Source organism: Chrysochloris asiatica, unplaced genomic scaffold, assembly GCF_000296735.1.
Source record: "Chrysochloris asiatica unplaced genomic scaffold, ChrAsi1.0 scaffold00046, whole genome shotgun sequence".
NCBI classification, from domain to species: Eukaryota; Metazoa; Chordata; class Mammalia; order Afrosoricida; family Chrysochloridae; genus Chrysochloris; species Chrysochloris asiatica.
In genome coordinates, this window is record NW_006408564.1 from 7,167,859 (window position 1) to 7,190,116 (window position 22,258).

Sequence of the window (22,258 nt, forward strand, 5' to 3'; positions counted from 1 at the left end):
GGAGTGATTAATTTATCAGTCTAGGAGCGGAGGACCCTGGGACCATCAATGGAGAAGAGCGAAGAGCGGAATCCTACCCAGAGAGGCAGTGAGGCCTGGGATGGGGGCAGAGAAGACAACGTCAAGAGATGGTGGGGCTGGAGGCTCGGGATCAGGAGATGGAAAGGGGCTGAGGACTGTAGGTGTGTGGGTGTGCAGGTTTACAGGGTACACCCCTTGGTTGGGTGAGGATGCATGGACAGCATGATAAGTATGCCAACAAAATGATGGATGATGGAATGAATGTAAAGCTGATGTTCTCCCATATAGACTATCACACAATTCATAATAAAACATCAAAAATAATAAAATAAGGAAAGGTGTGATCCAGGGTTGTATTCTTTCACTACAGTTATTCAATGTGTATGCTGAGCAAATACTCTGAGAAGCTGGATGACATGAATGGGGCATCAGGACTGGAGGAAGACTCACTAATAACCGCAATACGTCGATGATACAATCTTTTTTTAAAAAAGCAAAGAGTACTTAAAATACTTACTGATGAAAATCAAATACCACAGCCTTCAGTATGGACTGCACCTCAATGTAAAGAAAACATAAATCCTCACAACTGGACCAATAAATAACATCCTGATAAATGGAGAAAAAGCTGAAATTGTCAAAGACTTCATTTTTGCTTGAATTCACAACACTCATAGAAGCAGCAGTCAAGAAATCAAATGATGTATTGCATTAGGCAATTCTGCTACACAAGACCTCTTTTAAAGGGTTTGAGGACTAAGGTGGGCCTGACTCAAGCCATGGTATTTTCAATTAGCTCTTATTAATATGAAAGCTGGACAATAAGTGAGAAAGATCAAGAATTGATATATTTGAGTTATGGTGTTGAATATTGAAAATACCGTGGAATGACAGAAAAACAAATGTGTGATGGAAGAAGTATAGCCAAATACTCCTTAGACGCCAGGATGGCCAGACATTGTCTCTCATACTTTGGACATATTAACAGAAGGGACCAGTCCCTGGAGAAGGACATTATGTTTGGTATAGTGGAGGGTCAGCGAAAAACAGGAAGACCTCCAATGAGATGGATTGGCAGTGACAGAAATAATATGCTCAAGTGTAACAACTGTGAGAATGGTGGAGGATTAGGCAGTGTTTAGCAAGGCTGTCAGATACAAGAGCAGTATATAAAAATCACTTGTATATCTATATTGTTGTTGTTGTTAAGTGCCGTCGAGTCGGTTCCGACCCATAGCGACTAGCAACAAAATGATCCTAAAGAAAATAATTTCTTTCGCAAAAGCCTAAAAAGAAATACTTAGAATTTTTTTTTTTAATCTAAATAAGAAACGAATACAAACCTATCAGAGTGACTAGAATTAAAAAGGTTGATCATGTCTTACAGTCCAGGAGTGGAAGACCCTGGGACTATCAAGGGAGAAGAGCAGGAGCACAGTGTGGGACCCTATTCAGAGAAGTGGTGACGCCAGAGATGGAGGCAGAGATGATGACGTGGAGAGATGGAGTGGCTGAGGATTCTAGACTCACGGAGGGAGAGAGGTTGTATGCTGGCGGCCAGGGGTCAAACTTGCAGAGTATGCCCTTTGGGGTTTGAATGACTGTATATTCCTGCGTGTTTTGGTGTACATAAAAAACAACAACACAGGGAATAGAAAGAAAAAAAAAGGTTGATCATGCTAAGTGTTGGCTGCTGCTGTGTGCCATCAAATCAATTCAGACTCAGCGACCATATATAGTGTTCAAGGCTGTAAATCTTTACTGGAACAAGAAAGGCTCATCATTCTCCTTTGGAGCAGATGGTGGATTTGAACTGCTAATTTGCAGTTAGTAACCCAATGCACAACCTACTACACTACCAAGGCTCCTTAAGTGTTGGCTAGCATGTCAAAAAACTGGAACTATCCTATAATGCTGGTGGAAATAAAAAATAGTACAACCACTTTGGAGAACAGTTTAGCAATTTCGTAAAATGTTAAATATTCACCTACAATATGGTCCAGCCATTCCACTTGTATGACTTCTAAGTATTTACTCAAGAAGAAAGGAGATATATGTCCACACAAAGACCTGGACATAGGTCTTCACAGAAATTTCATTTCCTAGTAGCCAAAAACTAGAATGATAAATATTCATCAACAGATGAATGAAAAAAAACTGCATATCCATATAATGGAATTGTTGTTGTTAAGTACTATGCATACGGTCTGACTCAGCCACACTCCATAGGGTTTCCGAGGAGCCACTGGTGGGCTTAAACTGATGAAGTTGTGGTTAGCAGTCCAGTGCTTATTCTACAGTGATGTACCAGGACGCCATGTAATAGAATGGTACTCAACAATAAAAAGGGAATGAACTGAATGAATCTCAAACTCATACTGAGCGAAAGAAATCACATAAAAAACAAGAGCATATACTATAATTCTTTAACATAAAGTCTGGAAAATATAAACTAATATAAAGTGACAGACAACAGGTCTTTGGAAAGCCAGTTCAGGAAGCAGCAGGAAAACAAAAGTCATGAGGAAGTTTTGGGAGGTGATGAGTAAGTTCTCTATCTTGACTCTAATGATGGTTTCACGGATGTACACAAATGCCAACACTTCTCAATTTGCACACTTTAAAATGTACAATTTGTTGTATGTCAATTATACCTTAATAAAGCTGCTTAGAGGAACCCTGGTGGCACAGTGATTAAGCGCTTGGATGCTAGCTTAAAGGTTGGTGGTTCCAATCTACCAGTAACTCCTTCAAAAAAAAAAAAAAATGTGGCCGTGTACTTCCATAACAATTTTCAGCTTTGGAAGCCTATGGGGCAATTCTACTCTGTCCTACAAGGCTGCTATGAGTCAGAATAGACAAGACAGCACCCAACAACAAAGTTATTTAAAATACAAATTGTTGGGCTCTACCACTAGAGTCTCTGATTATAAAATTATTGTGTGTCCCCCCGCAACACACACAAAGGAGAGGGGAAAGATGGTGGAGTAGGCAGATACACTGAGCAGACCATCTGTAACAAAGACATAGGAGACCAAGTGAAACAGATACAGAAGGTGATCCTGGAAACCCGAGCTTTAGATGGTAGGACAGCGAGGTGGACTGAGTGCAAACCAGAAGAAAGTGGACAAGAACTGTGATAGAGAAGAAAAATGGGCAGGCTTTCAGCCAACATGGAGCAATACAATCATCTTGAGCTTTTGCAAGCAGCTGTAGAAACAGTGGCCTATAGGCACTGGATGTGGCTGGAAGTTGGCAACAGAGGGGTGCATTTCTCCATTGTTCTGCATCCTCCTGGTAGCCTGTCCCTGCCCTCACCAACCCAGTAGCCAATGGTACTCCCTCCTGTACAGCCTGGGCTCTGTCACTCTTACTTCTGGAGGCCCAAGAACCCACCCTGAACTATGCTACACAAATACTGCAGAGAGAACTGCATTCATACTTCAGTCTCTATCACATCCACCAAGAAACAGGTGGTGAGAGCCTGAGAACACACCAACATACAATCATCAATTGAATATAAATACAATGACACATAAATATAAACACAAAGTCTCAGAGAAAACAGACAATTTCAGCTTAAGCAAAGAAGTAAGACAGTGTGCCTCAAACAAGTGACCAAAATATAGAGTCAGAAAATATAATACCAGAAATGGTAAGAAAACTTAAATGGTAAGGAATTTAAAAGAATTTTATTTATGTGTCTGTAACAGAATGAGAAAAATTAAGGAGAACACAAAAACACTTTAGAAAAATTCAGGAAAACCCTACTAAAAGAACAAACTGACAAAATTAATGAAAAATGGGAAACCATGAACAAACAGCAATTAGAAAGAAAATTAATATTCAGATTTACAGAACAGATAGTACTCTGAAAGGACATATAATTGAATTAACAGAAGCATGAATTACTGAGCTTGATGACAAATTTCACAAAATTCATCTGCAAAAGGAACAGTCAGAAAAAATCATTTTAAAAATCTGAAGAAATCCTAAAACTTATATAACACACTATCAAAAGAAATAACTTATGTATGTGACTGGAATTCAACAACAGGGAAAAAAAAATAGAAAAGAGAAAATTGTCTAAGATTTGTTGAAGAAGGCTTCCCTAGCACCATAAAGGATGAGAAGATAGCCATTCAAGAAGTTGCACAAACTCTGAACAGGATAGAACCCAAAAGAAAATCACCAAAACATACAATAACCAAAATTCTCAAAACCAAAGACAAGGAAAGAATTCTGAGACCAGTTTGGGAAAAACGAAGTTACCTCTTGAAGCCTCAGTTGAAACCATGCAGGTAAGAAGACAATGGGATGACATATATAAAACTAAAGAAAAAAACTACCAGCCAAGATTATATACCCAGCAAAACTATCCATCAAATATGATAGTGAAAGTAGGACATTTCCAAATTAACAGAAATTAAAAGAATTTTCAAAAACCAGACCAATCTTAACAAAAAATACTATAGGGAGTTCTTTGGACAGAGACCCAACAACAACAAAAACAACCTGCAACTAATATACATGACCATATCATCCAGAACTCAATCCACATATACAAGGTTTCAGAGTAAAACCAATGTATATGACTGGAAATAGGGAACCAGATAGACCAGTATGCAACAAAAGAAACCCATACAGAACTTCTACATGAAGAGAAAACCAAGTTGATGTACAACAAAAATATAAGTAAATAAAAATAAACATAATTATCTCTAAAAACTGCAGTCCTGGTGTGGTGCTATAGGACAAGCAATGGACCTCAACCTCAAGGTCAGTTTGAACTGCAAGGTCAACAGTTAAAACTCACCAGCCGCTCCTTGGAAACCCTATATACGTCACAGAGTCAGACCCAACTCAACGGCATCTAACGACAAATCGCTATAATTAGACCAAATCTTATTCCTAGACTTAGGCCCAACCCTTCCCCCTAATACTCGCCCTAGTCTTAATCCTAACCTTAATACAAAATGAAGTCCTAGGTCTACCCTAGACCTAGCCATAGTCCTAACTCCTTAGATATACTCGTTCCTACCAAAAATTATTTAACCATTTTATTAGACCAAAATCAATCATTTCAATAGTTTCCTACTGAGGTCTAAAAATCCATTCACTTAATAACAAGCAATGTATATCTCTGGAATGTAAAGTTACTGCTTTCCAAAAGATTTTTACTGATCTGGAAGCAATTTATAAATCTATCCATATTGGCTGATAACAGAACAAAGTACAAGGGAAAGGTAAAAAGATGAAGTTTAGTTTTCTAATGGATAAGTTGTTGTTGTTAAGTGCTGTCGAGTCAATTCCGACTCACAGCAACCCTGTCGAAATGGCATAATGTTGACACAGAGATGGGGAGGGGAAAAATAAATGAATAAAAGAACATAAGCTGGTAGAGAAGCTGATAAAATGGAGCGAGATTTATGACTGTGAGACACTTAGAGAAAGACACAGCATGGCATTCAAGTAGTGAGTAGCAGAGATAAACTGCATTCGTAAGTTCAGAAATAATACTGGAGATGAAGAGCCAACAGAACTCTATATCCTGTCATCCTTTTTCTCTCAACATCTGAGCATCATGACTAAGGGAATGTTAGAACTGCAAAACGAATGTCACAAACGATTCCATTAACTCAGCACTCAAGTAAAACCCTGTTTTAATCTAAAACATTGGTTAGATATAGGATAAATTTTAGGAACCATGATTTGTGTCTTCTATCAAATAAGTTTTATTTATTTCAAACAGAAAAGTGTAATTGGAAAAAAAAAATCTATGAGTTCGATTTTATTAACAAAATTAATTTTCTATTGACACAGAATTTGACCAAGGTATAGATGGCAAATAAGTAATGTATTTTGTATATCTGAAGCAGTATCAACTTATTTACAAGTATTTAGCCATTATGTGGAATCCTGGTGTAGCGCTCTGAGTTAAAGCACTGGACTGCAAAGTGGGTTTGAGCCACAAGGTCAGCGGTTCAAGCTCACTAGCCGCTCCTTGGAAACCCTACACAGGGTCTCTATGGGTTGCAACTCACTGGACAGAAATTAGCAACAAGGACAACAAGTCATTATGTGAGTTAAATTTTGCTATTTAGAAGATACTTATCTATAATTAGAGAAACTTTTCATCTTCTTCAACTATCTACTTTGAAAACCTAGTATTAAAAGGTTGGAATTTAAACATTTCATATCACTTTTATCCCAAGTTATGCTGAAAAGGAGAAAGTTAGCAAAGTCTAAGTTTATAAAAACAAATAAACTAAGTAACAAACAAGTTAAAAACATGACAACTTTAAATGCCATCTCTTTTAAGTTTATTAAAATAATTATGTAGTAGTATATTCTGAAAAACATTACTCCATAACTTCAAAAAGGAATAACATCCAATGCCTTCTTACTACTAAAACACAAGTTAAAATCCAAAGAATAATATCAAAAAGTTGCTCCTTTTAAGAAGAGAAATAAAATAGTTTGAGATTAAGGCTTTGGGAAAATCTAATAATACTTAGATTATTAAACTAAAATATTTTCATCCGAGTATTTCATTAAATCAATGTACTGATGGGAGGATATGAAATCACTTAAATGATCTGCCTGCTACTAAGCTGAACTATTCACCTGGTGATAATGAAGTACACAGAAGGTTTACATTTAAATGCAAAACAACTCTGAGGAAGCAAAAGGTGCTCCATCACAGCACAAATTTAATTTACTTTTATTTTTAAAGTATTGCAAACCTACCCCAAAATAACACAAGACATCCAAGTGGTTTCAAATCCAAGGCCTTTAATTGTTTTCAGTAATGACTATCAATGCCTTCTCAAAACTTCTTTTACACTGTAAATTGAAGGCACTAGGCATTACAAAACACCCTAAAAGCTGTAATTCCTTCTGATGCTGGTGGAGATAGACATTAAAATGGCAGGGTTAAGATATCAACAAAGTCCCCTTCAAAAAAAAGGCAACTCTGAAAATCACACAAACAAATTAAGTCATTCTCATGTCCTCAACGCAATTGTTAAGTGATTTTTAAAAGCACATAATCAGAAATTAAGAGATAAACCTGGTAGATATGATACGGTTTGCAACAAGTGTTAAGTTTCAGTTAAACGCAGAAAATATGAAGACACCTGTCAGGTTAATTGGCATCTGTTGCTACTCTTTAACTGTGCAAAAAAAAACATGAAATGTAGTGGTATAATTGAAAAGATCCTTTATATGACACATAATCTTCAAATCCTGGTCACAGACTACATCTAACTTGTAAAATTATTAAAACAACAACTATTTGAAAAATAACTAGATGATCTTTTATACCTAAATAATGTTTCCCAGAAACATTTGAAATATTTTAGCATATTAAAAAGCAGTTGTTCCTTTCTGTAAGGACAACTGCTGTTTCACAAAATAACTCATATGATCGAAGGCAAATGATTTTTTTCAGATGCCATTTTCACTCTGTGACTTTGAGGTATGCTTGAAGATGCTGTATCCACGAGAAAAGGGCACACTTGAGTAATGGAACACAGTTACATAGGGTACTGTTCTTGGGTAAGGGGTCCATTATGAGTTATGCCAACAGAAACACGAGACAGCTAGTTTCTGAAGTCAATTATTTTACAAATCACTAAAACTCAATTGGGTAACTTAGAGGATAACTCGAGACACAGCTATTTACACATGTGCTTTATCATGTGTGCCTGTTTTATACAAGAGGGCTTCAATAAGTTTGCTGGGATTTCCCTATCTTTTAATTTCATTTTTCCACAAACTTGTTGAAGCTCGCTTGTCTAGCAGTTTCATTCCTATTCAAACACAAACCAAGTAATCTTATCCTACCAAACCACATTCTTCTATTTTGGGCAAGGTAGTACAGTCTAAACAAAATAAAAACTAAACAACGATGACAAAATAAACCTACCTATAACAGTGATTCAGTCTCAAGATGCCATGTCAAACAGTAAGAAGGAAAACTGTTCTGAGAAACTTTAATTAGGGGGAAGAAAACTCTACCAAGCAAATAATGCCACTGAAAATCAATCTTATAATCTCAGTCAAATGACTCACATAAAGGGTTTATAAATGCATTTGAAATGAAATAGTTCAATTTTTAAAATAGCTGAGGTTTACAATGAAGATATCTTTGCTAAAAACCTAATTGATTTGAACAAGCCTAAAAGTTAGGAAGAAATTAAAAGTATTCCTTCCTAGTTCATAAACCTTCTTGCCTTCATAGAAATTATGATTAAAATTTGAAAATGCTTAATAAAATTAAAACCTCATATGAGACAACAGGGTAAAAAGCCTACAAATAAATATACTGGAAGGCAAGAAACACATTTTCAAGCTCTGATTACTCAATGACTCCTTGTAAAATTGCATATCATGATACAGATAAGAAAAAAGGTTCCTGACTAGCAGCTGGGCTTCGTTAAACAAGCAGGACAACGGAAGGCACTACATAAGCATTGTGTATGTCTAACTCTAGTTGAACACATCAGTCTTTTCCTTCTTCTTTACCAGATAGCCAGTGTGAATGTTATTTTTATAACCCCCTGAGTTTAACCGTGATTGGGCAAAGTAGCACCAATATAAAAAAATATCTGCAATGCCAGCACTGCAGTTTGGAATCATGTACACGGATGGCCCCACAGGTCTCTCATAAGAGCACTTTAGAACATGATTAAAAATATAGAAATGCCTCTCGGTGTCTCAGTATTAAAGTGGAACCATCACAGATACCCATTTTAAAAAATAATGCACAAAAAGATCTGTTTATACAGTATAGTCTCTCCACCCTGTATCTAGCGTTCATAGCAGATTTCCACTTCTTTGTCACTGAGACATCTGTTGTGCGTCCGGTTGAAATGTTAGTATGCTTCATGGTGCACAATCCATTTTGGCTGGAAATTTTTGGCAAATATCATGTCTTGCCTGTTTTGAGCAGAATGCCTTGTAGGTCCTCTGGCAATGCTAAGATGATGGCATCTATGTGTGTCCGTAACTTTTCCATAGTGTCAGGTTTGACAGGCAAATGATCACGATCAGCCTGCACCTACAGAAAGAACATTTAGTAGCCTTTAAACTATCTTAGGAATTTACACTAACACAATTACATTCTCTAGATGAAACAGTTTTAAATGACTAATTACTTGGAAACTTTCAGTTTACTTAGATCAGAATTTACAAAAACTATAAAAAAAGCAAAGAATATTCTATATAATACATTGTTGGGCTCCAAAAAAGACTTCTATGTAAACTCATAGATAATAAATAACCAGGTATGCTATGTATCATTAAATATAAAGGACAATGCCTTTGTAGAGCTCACTAGACATTTTAGAAGATATGGCATCATTATGATCTGTTTGAGTGACCAGGTATTTTCAGTCATTTACACCCAAGATCTATCAACAACTGATCCATCTTAAGTCTTTTTATTGGGGTTGTTGTTGTTGTTGTTGTATGTCTTGGAGTCGGTTCCGACTCATAGCGACCCTGCACAGGGTTTCCGAGGCTGTAAATCTTTACGGGAGCAGAAAGCCCCATCTTTCTCCCGAGGAACAGCTGGTAGTTTCGAACTGCTGACCTTGCGGCTCGCAGGCCGATTCATAACCACTACGTTACCAGAGCTCCTTTTTATTGAGGTGGGGGGAGTCAATTTAGCCTATCTGCTTTGGCTACATACCAGCTTATTTTTCAGTTTCAATACAAGGTCTACTGTTTCTACTTCTGTGTGTTTCTGGATCCAGAGGAGTAAGTCCTGGAAGAATAAATAAATAAGAAAAATCAGTAAATACTCACGATTCAAATCGCTCTATTTCAATAGCAGAGGCTACTGGAAAGGAAGGACAAGAAAAAGGAAAACAGAGTACTTTAAACAAGATTTATGTACTGTTGTTAAGTGCCATCAAGTCAGTTCTGACTCATGGTGACCCTGTATATAGGGTTTCCAAGGAACAGCTAGTGGGTTTGAACCACCAACCTTACGGTTAACAGTCTAGTGATAATCCTACAGTGCCACACCAGGACCTCACATGGTATCCTAATGACTTCATTTGATAACTTCCAACGATAGCCAGAGTAATTGTCTGCTATTTAGAAGGGGAAAAAATGTAAGTAAACTCCTTTCTGAGGTGGGCCTTTTAGGTCAAGAAAGAAAAAGAAAACTGCAATTCTAAGTGCAAAATTATGCTACTTGCCCACCCCCTCAATGAAGTAGTAAGTATAGGCAGTCCCAGGGAAATGAACAATGAATTTACAGACAACTCCTACTTGCCCTTTAAATGCAGTGCTTCAAACTAATTCTGTCATGGCCAACAAAGCCAAACAGGAATAGACTGGGATTTTTACAATTTGGGTGATTCATCAAGGTAACTGGAAGGGAAAAAATTGTGGTCAAAGCCCTAGAATGGGAATCTTGGAAGAGGGATAGTGAGCCCTTTCCAAACCCTGATACATGAGGTTGGATTATTGGCAAGACTATGGAGAGCGACAAACATCCAGAGCGGCATGCTCAGCCTCCGTCTTTTAGTGAAGTACTGCCATTGCTGAAGGCCTGTTTTAATATTGTGTCATTTTGCCCTCACTTTGAAATGACGGAACCAACCATGATTTGCACAAATTCTTCATCACAATCACCGTCACTCGCTGCCCATACAGCTTTTAAATTATTGAAAAGCCCTTAAGACTTTTCTTGCATTAAAGTTAGGCTAAATGAGGACCTTATGCACCTGTTTCAACAGACCTGCAAATTCTTAAAACACACAGAAATGCATCTCATTCATAACAAGGGCTGCCTAAACTTCATAAAAATCATTAGCTAATGAATTAAAATAATTGTTAGCATGAGTTTTACACCTGCAAACAAACTTTTCCAGGGTTGCTTGTGGCTGTTTTCATCATAATATTTTTCTCAAAACAAGTCACTGGGAGTATATGATTGGAAAGTTAACAACAGAGATACCTCAGGGGTGGAAGTGTACTGCAGAGTGGGTCCTGACTCATAGTGATCCTGGCACAGGGGTTCTGAGACTGTAAATCTTTCCGGGAGCAGAAAGCCTCATCTTTCTCCCATGGAACTGCTGGTAGTTTTGAACTGCTGACCTTGAGGTTAGCAGTCCAACTAGTAACTACTACACTACCAGAGTTCCTTAACCTACCTCACTATTTAAAACTAAATACAGATGAAAATTAGACTACCCTTAATACCCTTACAAAGAGTTTAATTTAAAATAGTCTAATGATAAGTTATGGAATATAAAAAAGCCAGTCCAAACATGAAAAATTGTTAATAATAACTGAATAAGGAATATTGGAGAATGACTTAGATAGAATCTGAGGCTAAACTGCTTGGATTTGACATCTGGCTGTATCCAGTGGTATACTGGTAAATGTTTCACAAACAAATCTCCAGAAAAGTCTCTGGTTGTAGTATTTGTCAATGTCTATGAGCAATGGTAGTGTAGTGGTTATGAGTCGGGCTACTAACCCCACGGTCTGCAGTTCGAAACTACCAGCTGTTCCACGGGATAAAAATGAGGCCTTCTGCTCCCATAAAGATGTACAACCTTGGACACCCTATGCAGGGTCACTATGAGTCAGAACTGACTCCACGGCATACCACCACCACTACGTTGTACATATTCCCACATTAGCAGATACCACACTACCAACCTGAGGTCAATGATTGCAGGGATGTATACAATCAGCTCTTGTGAGCCCATGCACATGGGCTTCACCACACTACTGGCTCCACTACTTAGCAATGACAGGGAATAAGGCCAGTCATGCTCCTTCTCTAATCCTCATATATCCAATAACGCTAATCATAATACACCTATCTCAATGAGTTGTTGTGAAGATTAAAAGACATAATCTATGTAAGGTCCCTGGCACATAGTACAGGTCTAAGGATAACTGTATCTTTATTTTTATTAGGTGTTAAGCATCACACAAACACTGTTTTCTAACCTCTTCACAAAGAGCTTCTAGATGGAGTGCCTCCAATTTCTGGGTCATTTCCTTCCAACGGGTCCTGAACCAGCCATCAAAATTAGGAGATTTTAAAAAATGCCTATAAAAATAAGTTTCAAATAAAGCAATGTTTGATTATTACTCTTATTAAAAAAAAAAAACAAAAAACTTTGCATATTGGAGAAAATGAGGGAAAAAAAACAAAACAAAAAAAAACACCACCAAAAACCAGACTAACCTGTAAAGTCCAATCCAATCGCCTTTTATTATAGAGGTTAGCTGAGGTCCTGCTTTCTCAAGTGTTTTCATAAATTCTTCTGGAAGGAATTGTCTTAATTGGGGTGGACTCTAGAAAATAGGATATACTAGGTTTTAAAAATTAGAGAGGGATATATTCTCAGGAGTTCATTACTGTTAGACAGCTCACAAAAAAAGCATATTTGAATATATATTCCTACCTTCCATGGAGAAATACTTTTCTGCAAAGGCATCAGACTGGCCACATATCTTTCCTAAAACAGAACAAAAAAGGCTAATCAAAGTTAGGTGTCTTCAGAAACTTTTAAACACCTATTTGAAAAAAATGATCTTCCAAGTTTCCCATGACATGATGTTTTAATGCACATCAACAAACTGAAACCTCCAAAAAGTAAATTTAGACACAAATGGAGAGTTAAGTTTTCAATAATTTTTTTTTGGAATTTGGAAAAACAATCAACCAAAAAAAAAAAAAACGAAATTTTGATACATGTCAGAACATGGATGAACCTTAAAAACATTATTCTGAATGAAGTAAGTCAGACACAAAAGGACAAATAAGGACAACTATCGTATGCTACTTTTATGAAAGAAGCAACTGTATATAAACTAGTGGTTACAAGGAGTGAGTGGTACGAGGATGAGAAGAGGAGTCATTGTTGCAAAAGGGATACTGAGTTTATGTTTGGCATGAAGTAAATTCTAGGAGACAGATAGTGGTAATGGTGGTACAACATGAAGAATGTAATAAATGTCACTGAATTTTACATTTAAAAATGGTATGCACTCCTTAGAACAATCAACCATATGAGGTCAAAGGGTAGCAATTGTCCAGGGATCAAGTACAGAAGGTAGGAAGGGGGAGGAAAGAAGGACAAGTGAAATGGTAAATATAAGAAGTAGGAAGAATGATGTTAACATTGTAGGGATTACAATCAATGTCATGAAACAAAATGTATATGAACTGTTGAATGAAAAACAAATTAAAAAGAACCAGAAAAAAGAAGATTAAAATGGAAACTTTAAAAAAAATACTTCATCACAATCAAATTTTAAGAACTTAACTCAATCTTATATAATCAAGGTGGTTCCGTAGGATAAGCACGAACTGTGAACCACAGGTATAGAGTTCAAGTCCACCAACTGCTCCGTGGGAGAAAGATGAGGCTTTCTGCTCCCACAAGGATTTACAGCATCAGAAACCCCATGCTGTTGTTAAGTGCCATCGAGTCGGCTCAAACTCAACAGCAACGCAGTAGATGGTTTCTGAGGAGCAGCTAGAGGTTTGTACTGCCGACCTTGTGATTCACAGCCCAGTGCTGATCCTACAGCACCACACAGGTCAGAATTGACTCCAGGGTACTTGACAACAACAACAATAATATATTTTTAATGATAGTAATTAACCTTACTGAGTAACTCTGTACCAAAAAATGGGCTTAACATTTTACAAAATTCCTATGTGGCAAGAACATTGGGAATAAACAGCTTGGACTTGAATTCCGGTCTACTTAATTTCAGTTCATGCTCTTAAAGCGCTAAAGTTTTATTTACTTTAAGAAATTTAAGTAGAACAAAATTAACAACCAGGAAAGAACATTTATTGCTACATTTTACAGATAACAAAACTGAAGGTCAGGAAGAAGGAAGAAGAAATGACTAACTAAAGTCAATACTACAACAGAGAATCCAAGTCTGTAAGGGCTCTGTTTTCAATCACAACACACGCAAACATATAAAACAAACAATTCAAGATAGAGTTATCGGTGGATGTGAAAAACATTCATATACCCTTCAACAAAATCATTAAATTGCAAATTTGTATTTGTTAACTTACTAATGGAATGATGAAGCTTTGTGTCAGTTCCAAAAAATAGCGTCGAAGAATAACACTCTGAGCCTCAGAAGGACGTTTCTGTTGTACACCCTTAAAAGTGGAAGCAATGACAATCTATATTCAAGTGTCAGGGAATATAAAACAGTGGATAACGATAAACGTTCAAATGATACGTGAACACACATTTACAGGTGACATTAGAAAAAAGCAACTAGAAATTCATTTTTCAGTAACAATAAAAAGTTCATTGTGCAGCAGCATCCCATGAAAAGAATACTTGAAGCAAAACAGGTGTCTAACTTAGTCAACTTCATTCATCCCATATTAAATACATCATTCTACAAAAAAGGCTATATCTCATACCTGTTATACTAATATATTGGAGTTCCAATGTGGTGCTGGAGGATAAGCAGTGGATTGCAAAATCAGTTGAATTGCAAGGTTGGTTTTTCAAACTCACCGGACACTCCTCCAAAACCTTACCCAATGTCTTTATGAGTTAGAACTGACTCGACAGCACTTAACCAAAATACTATACTACTATTATTTTCAATCTCCTAAAAATGCTGACTAGTCCCCTATCCCCTCCTCACAGCAGTCTGGCTTTTTCACTGTTATTCCCAAGTGTCTACGTAGATTGGCTCAGCTTTATAGCAGAAGCTCCAATATTTCTAGCACATAAGTGCAGTCACTCTAGTCTCCTGATTTAAATCAAGCTTTGGTTCAAAAGAAAGATAACATTTCTCATTACTCTCCGTAAACACATGGATTCACTGGATACTGTGTAACAGAACAATGGGATTCAAATTAATGTAAACAGGCAATTACCTTCTGTAACTGTTTTATAATCTCTTCATCTCGGCTTAGATATGGCTTATAAGAAGTATAAACTCCTAGGAAGTGAAAAGAAGAAAGTAGGGTACACAGAAAAAGCTAAATGCCCACGTAAGTATATATTTTAAAATTAATAAAAGTCCATACCAGGTTTAGAATCTAGAGTCTTTAGGTTTTTCAATTTTTTCACTTTGACCTGTTTAGGAAGTTCACCTGAAGGAAATAACATAAAGACACTATTAATCACTTCAATGATATACAACATAAAGCTAGAATTTTCTAAAGACTAGAAATCCACTTATCATTTGCTTTATTACTTGGCCAGGGTTGTTATTCATAGTTGAAGCATTCTTTTTAACATCAATTAATATTTAAGACTTCAAATCTGGTACTTTAAAACTGGATAAGGGACCATTTGATTTATATAACAAAGAGAAACAAATCCATGCAAATCACATAAATTCTTACTTGATCTTGCATTACCATCTATCATTAGTTAAAATTTTCTCCTTTTGTGACACTGTAATTGAAAATGTTTAAACAAAAACATCTAATACAAAGTTTCTGTGCCAAGTTGGAATAAAGTGTCCTTTACAAGAAAATGGAATAGAAAGCAGATGCAGTGTGTTCAAAGGTTTCTTGATCCTTACACTCTCCCAAACTCAGCTTTTGAATGTAAGGAAGCATTTACACTATCACCAGGTGATGATAGTATGCACCACAACCACAGAACTCCTGAGGAGGGCTGCAGTAGTGATCACTGGGGCAGCATATATACACAGTGGCCCTGGTCTTAAACACAAAGGAAGCTACAACCTAAGAAACTTTTATAATACACAGAAAAATGTTGTCAGTTAACATATAACAGTGTCATAGACATTAAATTTAACAAAACTTCATTTTCTTTCCCACCCCGACTCTCTCTCTTTTTGTATAAAAGTAAGAGAACCTATAAACTGAGAGACAATCTGGAGACCTAATTCAGCCTTTTAGGTTGATACACACTTTTATTTAAATCATCACTTATATCAAACTCACTCTTTTATTTGTAAGGAAGGAATTACAGGAACAGGGATCCACAATCAATGCCTAACTGCTGCTTCCACAAGCACTGATTGGTGGATCCAAATAAAATGAAATCCTTGACAACTTCTTTTCTCCGCTGATTATGATATTTCTTACAATTAAACAGATGGTCTAGATTAGTATGACCAAACCATGAAGTGAAAGTGTCAAGATTAAATTAAGATCTTAAAACAACACAAAACTCTTTCATACTTAAGACTCCGGCAACTGACACTCAGAACACTAATGAAATGGCAGGAGACTTGTAACATTTATGGAGTCCTGGTGTGGTGCTGTGGGCTAATGTGTCAGACTGCAAAGGCGTTTGAACTGCGAGGTTGGTGGTTCAAGCTCACCAGCTGTTCCTTGGAAACCCTATACAGGGTCGCTATGGGTCGGAATCGACTTGACGGCACTTTACAGCAACGTGCCAGACAGCCACTATGTTTAATCTTCCCACTAGACAAAGAACTTGAGGCTTAAAAAGGCTATTCTGCTTGTCTCTAAAACCACATAGGTCCAACTACCAAGGAAAAGCTCCTAACTCTTTCCTCTATTTCATAAAGCATCTAAGGAATTCGGAGTAAAACTGAATCCAATACTTGTAAATTTGTTGTTGTTGTTGTGTGCCACCGAGTTGGTTCCAACCCATGGCAACCCTGTATAGGGTTTTCCGAGAAGTAGTTGGTGACCTTGAACTGCCAGCCTTGAGGAATCACACCAATTTTGCAAACCAGTGCAATAACCCATAGTGCCACGCCCAGGACTCTATCTCTTGTAAATCTTTGTATCAAAATGTTGTTCTTTTACTCAAATCTCTGTGTATAAACTATAAGAACACAGTCATACTACCAAATAAGGTTTTAGAAATACCAGTGTATACTAGAAGAAAATCCTTAAAAATAACCATTATAAATGTTAAAAAATAACTTAAAGATCTCATAAGTCTCAACTATTTTGATGCAAAATTCAGAACTGTCCAGTGGAAAATGTCAGAGGTAACATTAAATTGTCATTTAGGTCCACAAAACGTGTAGCTTCATGAGACTACCCTTGAGGGAGGTACTATATGAGATGTACATACAGGCAATAAGTCAAAACGTGCTTCAACAAAATCACAAAAATCTTTATTAAACAAAAATTTCAAAATTTGAAGCTACTATTTCTCAGCATAGCCTCCATCTAAGTCTAAACCCGTCTTCATCTTTCTAATCCTTCCCCCAAAGAATTCTGCACTCGTCAACTTATATCAAAACAACAGTTTGGCATCCTCAAAGAACTCAAATTGTATTCCTTTGAAATATTCTTTGAGTTTTGGAAACAGAAAGAAGTTTGAAGGGACAAGATCACAGTTGTAGGTGGATGGGATAATGTTTCCTAACAAAATTCTTATAGGACAGTCCCCGCTAATCTAAAAGAACAAGCAGGTACATTGTTGTGATGGAAAAAAAAAGTCCTCAGCCTTTTTTTCAGCAACTCAATTTTCAAATTTTTAAAACCTTCTTCAAAATAAGTCCCTCTGATTGTCTTGTGTCATTTGAGAAAATCCATCTAGGTTACACCTTTGGAATCCCCAAGAAACAGTAGCCATAATATTTCTAAGCTGACCTCTCTTCTCTGAATTAACTGCCACAGCAGAACCCCATAAGGAGCTCTGGCAGAGTAGGGGTTACAAATCGAGCTGTGAACCTTAAGGTCAGCAGTTCGAAAACTACCAGCTGTTCCGCGGGAAAAAGATGAGGCTTTCTGCTCCGTAAAGATTTACAGCCTTGGAAACCCTGTACAGCATCGCTATGAGTCAGAACCGACTCCACGGCACATAAGCACCAACCATCAGCAAATGAACCCCACAGAAGTCACTGTTTTGATTGGACCTTTTCTTTTGAAGGCACTCTAACAAGACTAAGACAAGTACATTACTGACAGAGATGCAGCCATTCACTGATCGACAGACATGTTCACACAGGTTTTGTTTGAAATAAACCCATGCATGTATTAACTGAAACCCTAGTAGCAGTATTTTTTACTTACTCTAGTGTATGGAGTCTTCGTGTGGAGCTGCAGGATAAGCACTGGACTGCTAACTGCAAGGCTGGCAGTTCAAACCCACCACAAGCTCCTCAGAAACCCTATACAGGGTCACTATGAGTCAGCACTCACTCAATAGTCCTTAACAACAACAACAACCCTGGTGTATTCCTTTATCTGAAGGAAAGTATAATCTTTTGGTGACTCCTTAAGCCATACCACAGAGATGTATATTTGTATTCAGACCTAGTCAAGAATTTTGTACCAAATCTTGAATAATTTGAGCTTTCTATAAGGTTTTACTCACGTAGTCCTAGAAATTCCTGTTTTGCTGAACTAATACATTCATTTATATGTATAAATAATACGTTTATATGTCTAAACGGCTCAAGTATTTTAGGTTTCATTTTATAATTCATCTGTTGTTTATAATACTGTAAATGTATTTTGGGAGGGGAGGAGAACAGGCTGGGCTACACAAATTGCATTGGTGAAAAAAAGACTAAGGAATTTTTTTCCATCACAACAATGTACCTGCTTATTCTTTTAGATTAGCAGGTACTGTCCTACAAGAATTTTGTCCAGGAAACTTTATCCCATCCATGAGAATCAGCATAATTTAGTGGGAAGTTAACTCTCATTCCTCAGGGTACCTAAAACAAGGTTACCATCAACAGATTAATACACTAACAAAAGGGTGGAAACAAAGGTGAAGAAATCAGCCTGCTTAGCCACATCATACTCTAGAAACCAAACATTAAGGGTATACTTTACCTGCAGGTTTAAGGTCTCCAATTCGAATTATATGAGGCCAGTGTTGGAGTGTTTTAGCAAAAAAAGGGTTTGTTACTCCTAATATGACAGAGGGCCTACATAAAAATAAGACAAAACAAAAACAAAGTGAGAAAAAGATGAACGTTACATTAGTGAAGAATAGTTTACTATTTCATTTGAATGAACATTAACTATAATCTCATTCAATGTATTACATATCAACTAGGTGCCAAAGCCATTAGCACTAGGTATATAAAGATGAAAAAATATGGTCCTTTCAATAGCTAGAAAGAAGAAAATGAAAATTATGATGTACAAAAATCCCAAATGTACAGTAATCACAAAGGTAACCTATGTCTACCAGACAAATGAAGTAGTGTTACCAAAGAGATGACATTGGCAGTGAGACATGACAGATAGTGAGACGCTTATTGCCCAGTGATAAGGAGGTTGAAGGTGATACAGGAAAAATGAACAGGATGTACAAAGCAATGAAGTGAGGTCACGGTCTATTTGTTGAATTACAAACAGTCTGGCATTTCTGCAGTACAAAGCAGGAAAGAAGAATAGTTAGAAAAGAGAAGAGATCCAGATCATTAATATACTAAGTTCATATATTAACACACGTAGGGATTACCTGTAAGCAATAGGAAGCAACTGGACTCCTACTGTGGTGCTGGAGGATCAGTACTGGTCTGCGAACCACAAGGTTGGCAGTTCAAACTCACCAGTTGCTCCTTGGAAACCCTATACAGAGTCATTATGAGTTGGAATTGACTGGATGGCATTAAACAACAACAAAGATGGTCAGGTGGCTATATGCTGAATAAATTAGTTATGCATGTCTGGACCTTTCAGAGATCTGGACTAGGAAGATATATTTCAGTTGTCATTACAAGAGTATTAACAGATGCCATGGTATATAGATAAGGCTGTAAAAAACAATTAGCAGTCTGAAAGTAGAACAAACACCACAACACTAAATACATGTATGGGGCTGGCAGAGAAAGAAGTGTGCAAAGGAGAAAAGACACATAGCCAGAAAATCATGAGAGATAAGTATCAAATACTAAAATATATTCCAGGCCAACAGCTTAAATATTATAAGAAAGGGCAGGAAAGAAAACAAGATAAAAATGTGCCCATATAAGGCAATGAAACAAAAATGTTTTGATGACTTTGACAAGAGCAATTTCAATAGAGACGGGTCAATCAACCTGTAAGTGACTGAGGGGAACCAGAAGATCACGAAGTAGACACAGAAAACAGGAATTTTTTTTTTTGCTGTTGTTCTAGAAATTTATTTAAGAAAAAAAGGTAAGCAATAGAGCAAGAGCTAAAAGGAAAAAGTAAGATTATTAGATTACAAATGGAAAAGATCTTTCATATTTATATGCTGAATGAAAGAAAAGGAAGAATGCAAAGGAAGTTACAGAATGAGAAGATGTAATTGATGTAGTAAGGGGTTCTAAGGTAAGGGAAGAAGAATTGAATGTACAAGTTAGAAGGCTATTAATGACAAGACAGCAGCAATTATTATCTAAAATCACTCAGTCAAAATAAGATACTAACTCCTGAAATCTAAAATTATTAGCAGCAGCTCTCTAAACTTTCCTTTATAAAATCAGTCTACCTAGAAGTTACAACATTTAAATTCCACTTTATTTCCAAAAATAATTCTACATAATTTTGGTCATAAAAGTAATACTTGATCAGTACAAGTTACTCTATTTACTCACGGGGCTTGAGTCCGAGTAGTATATTCTTTGAATTCACTATCATGAATTGTGAAATAGGGTCGGAAATCACTGCAATACTTCAGTGGAGAAATACAGCTGTGGATCAGGAAGAACATGTAAAACAATGGATACCATTAAGTCCCAAGCTCACCAGCGACTCCTTGGAAACCCTACACAGTGTCGCTGTGAGTTGGAACTGACTCCATGGCTCTTAACAACTCAGTAATTATACAACATTGATGTAAACAGACAGAATCATTTATTTCAATAAATGGTAAACCCACTTTGGGAAACTATAAAAACAAATGGAAATACATAATGTGGAATGGCATACTGAAAAGAATACTGGGTTTGGGGCAGAAAATGCTCTATCATCTACAAGGGTGAGTCAAAATTATTCACACTGCAGTTATATTAAAATAACCGTCCATGTCCATGGCTGATGACAACATTACATATGCACATGAAACGATTCTGTTGAATAGATGAATGACATTGGATTATGTGGCAAATCATTTGCAAATCAGCCATGGTGTTGCCTATGAAATTATCCAATGCAGACTTGGATTTTAAAAAAGTTTGCACAAGATGGGGACTAAAGTAACTCACGGAAGAGCATAAACAGAAGCATTAGGACATCTGCAAACAAAATTTGGACTGATACTCGAAGGAAGGTAACAATTTCTTTAAATAAAATCATTACTGGTAACAAGACATGGATTCATCATGATGAGCCTGAGAGTAAAAAGCCGAGTACGGAACGGAAACATACTTAATCACGGACCAAGGAAAAAGTTCAAAAGTCAACCATCAGCTGGAAAATTGATGCTTACAGTTTTCTGGGATTCTCAAGGGCCAGTACTGGAACACTATCAAGAAAAGTGTTTAACCATCAACAGTGCTTGTTACTATAAAAGATGCTCACTGAAGACCTGAAGTCTAAACTTCCGATTACACACTAAAGACTGCTATCCAAGTGTGATGCAATCTTGCATGAAAATGAACGTCCACACACCTCTGCCTATACTGTTGACAGCCTGCAAAAACTTCATTTTGAGGTGTTAAAGCTTCCTCCCTATAGTCCTGTTTATACTTGTTTGGTTTCCTGAAAGCAGTGCTTCGAGGATGAACATTCACATTCAATGAAGTGAAGATAGTAGTGCTTGTTGACAGAGGGGCAATGTATATGGGAAAAAAAAACCCAAGAAGATTATGTCCAAAAAATTATGTATTTGTCTTTTCTAAGAGTTGATTAAAATAAATTCTACAGCCAGAGTGCGGATAATTTTTGACTCACCCGTTTCTATTCCTTCAACTTAGCCATTGGCAATCCACACACATAATTTATCAAGTGCCAATGTTTTCAGTGAATGATCACACACAATGTTGAGAATCGCCTTTCTCATCCATAATAGAGTGCTATTAAGATGATGACCTTCGAAGTTCCAGGGTTGTTTTGTGTGGATCAGATGCAGTAATGTCTGTGGAAACATACTACAGATGGGAAAGTGCTGCACACACACCACCCACTAGGAACTCAAGCATCCTCACCTAACAAGTGCCAATACAGTCTCTGAGGACTCTGATGGTGATGGTGCCATGACCACGAGGGGTTCTCCCAACAACACCAGCTCCCAAAGCATCTGACTATGAAAGAAAACTGGGCAGAAACACCTGAAAGTAGAAATTGTTTGTGATTTATTCCATTTTGCTTTTA

The 22,258-nt window shown here is 36.9% G+C and overlaps 1 protein-coding gene across 1 annotated transcript in view; it reads right to left on the bottom strand.

Annotated features, from left to right (window-relative positions):
- Positions 1-8,204: 8,204 nt before the first annotated feature.
- Positions 8,205-22,258, bottom strand: part of DENND6A (DENN/MADD domain containing 6A) — a 75,016-nt gene continuing 60,962 nt past the window's right edge. The window contains exons 10-20 of the mRNA XM_006862071.1: positions 22,093-22,215; positions 20,542-20,637; positions 18,803-18,897; positions 15,083-15,148; positions 14,930-14,994; positions 14,102-14,191; positions 12,465-12,518; positions 12,245-12,354; positions 12,004-12,106; positions 9,719-9,793; positions 8,205-9,085 (exon numbers count right to left, since the gene is read on the bottom strand). Coding sequence (XP_006862133.1) covers positions 8,954-9,085; positions 9,719-9,793; positions 12,004-12,106; positions 12,245-12,354; positions 12,465-12,518; positions 14,102-14,191; positions 14,930-14,994; positions 15,083-15,148; positions 18,803-18,897; positions 20,542-20,637; positions 22,093-22,215 — 1,009 coding nt within the window. The 3' untranslated portion in view covers positions 8,205-8,953. The remainder of the gene's footprint in view (positions 9,086-9,718; positions 9,794-12,003; positions 12,107-12,244; positions 12,355-12,464; positions 12,519-14,101; positions 14,192-14,929; positions 14,995-15,082; positions 15,149-18,802; positions 18,898-20,541; positions 20,638-22,092; positions 22,216-22,258) is intronic.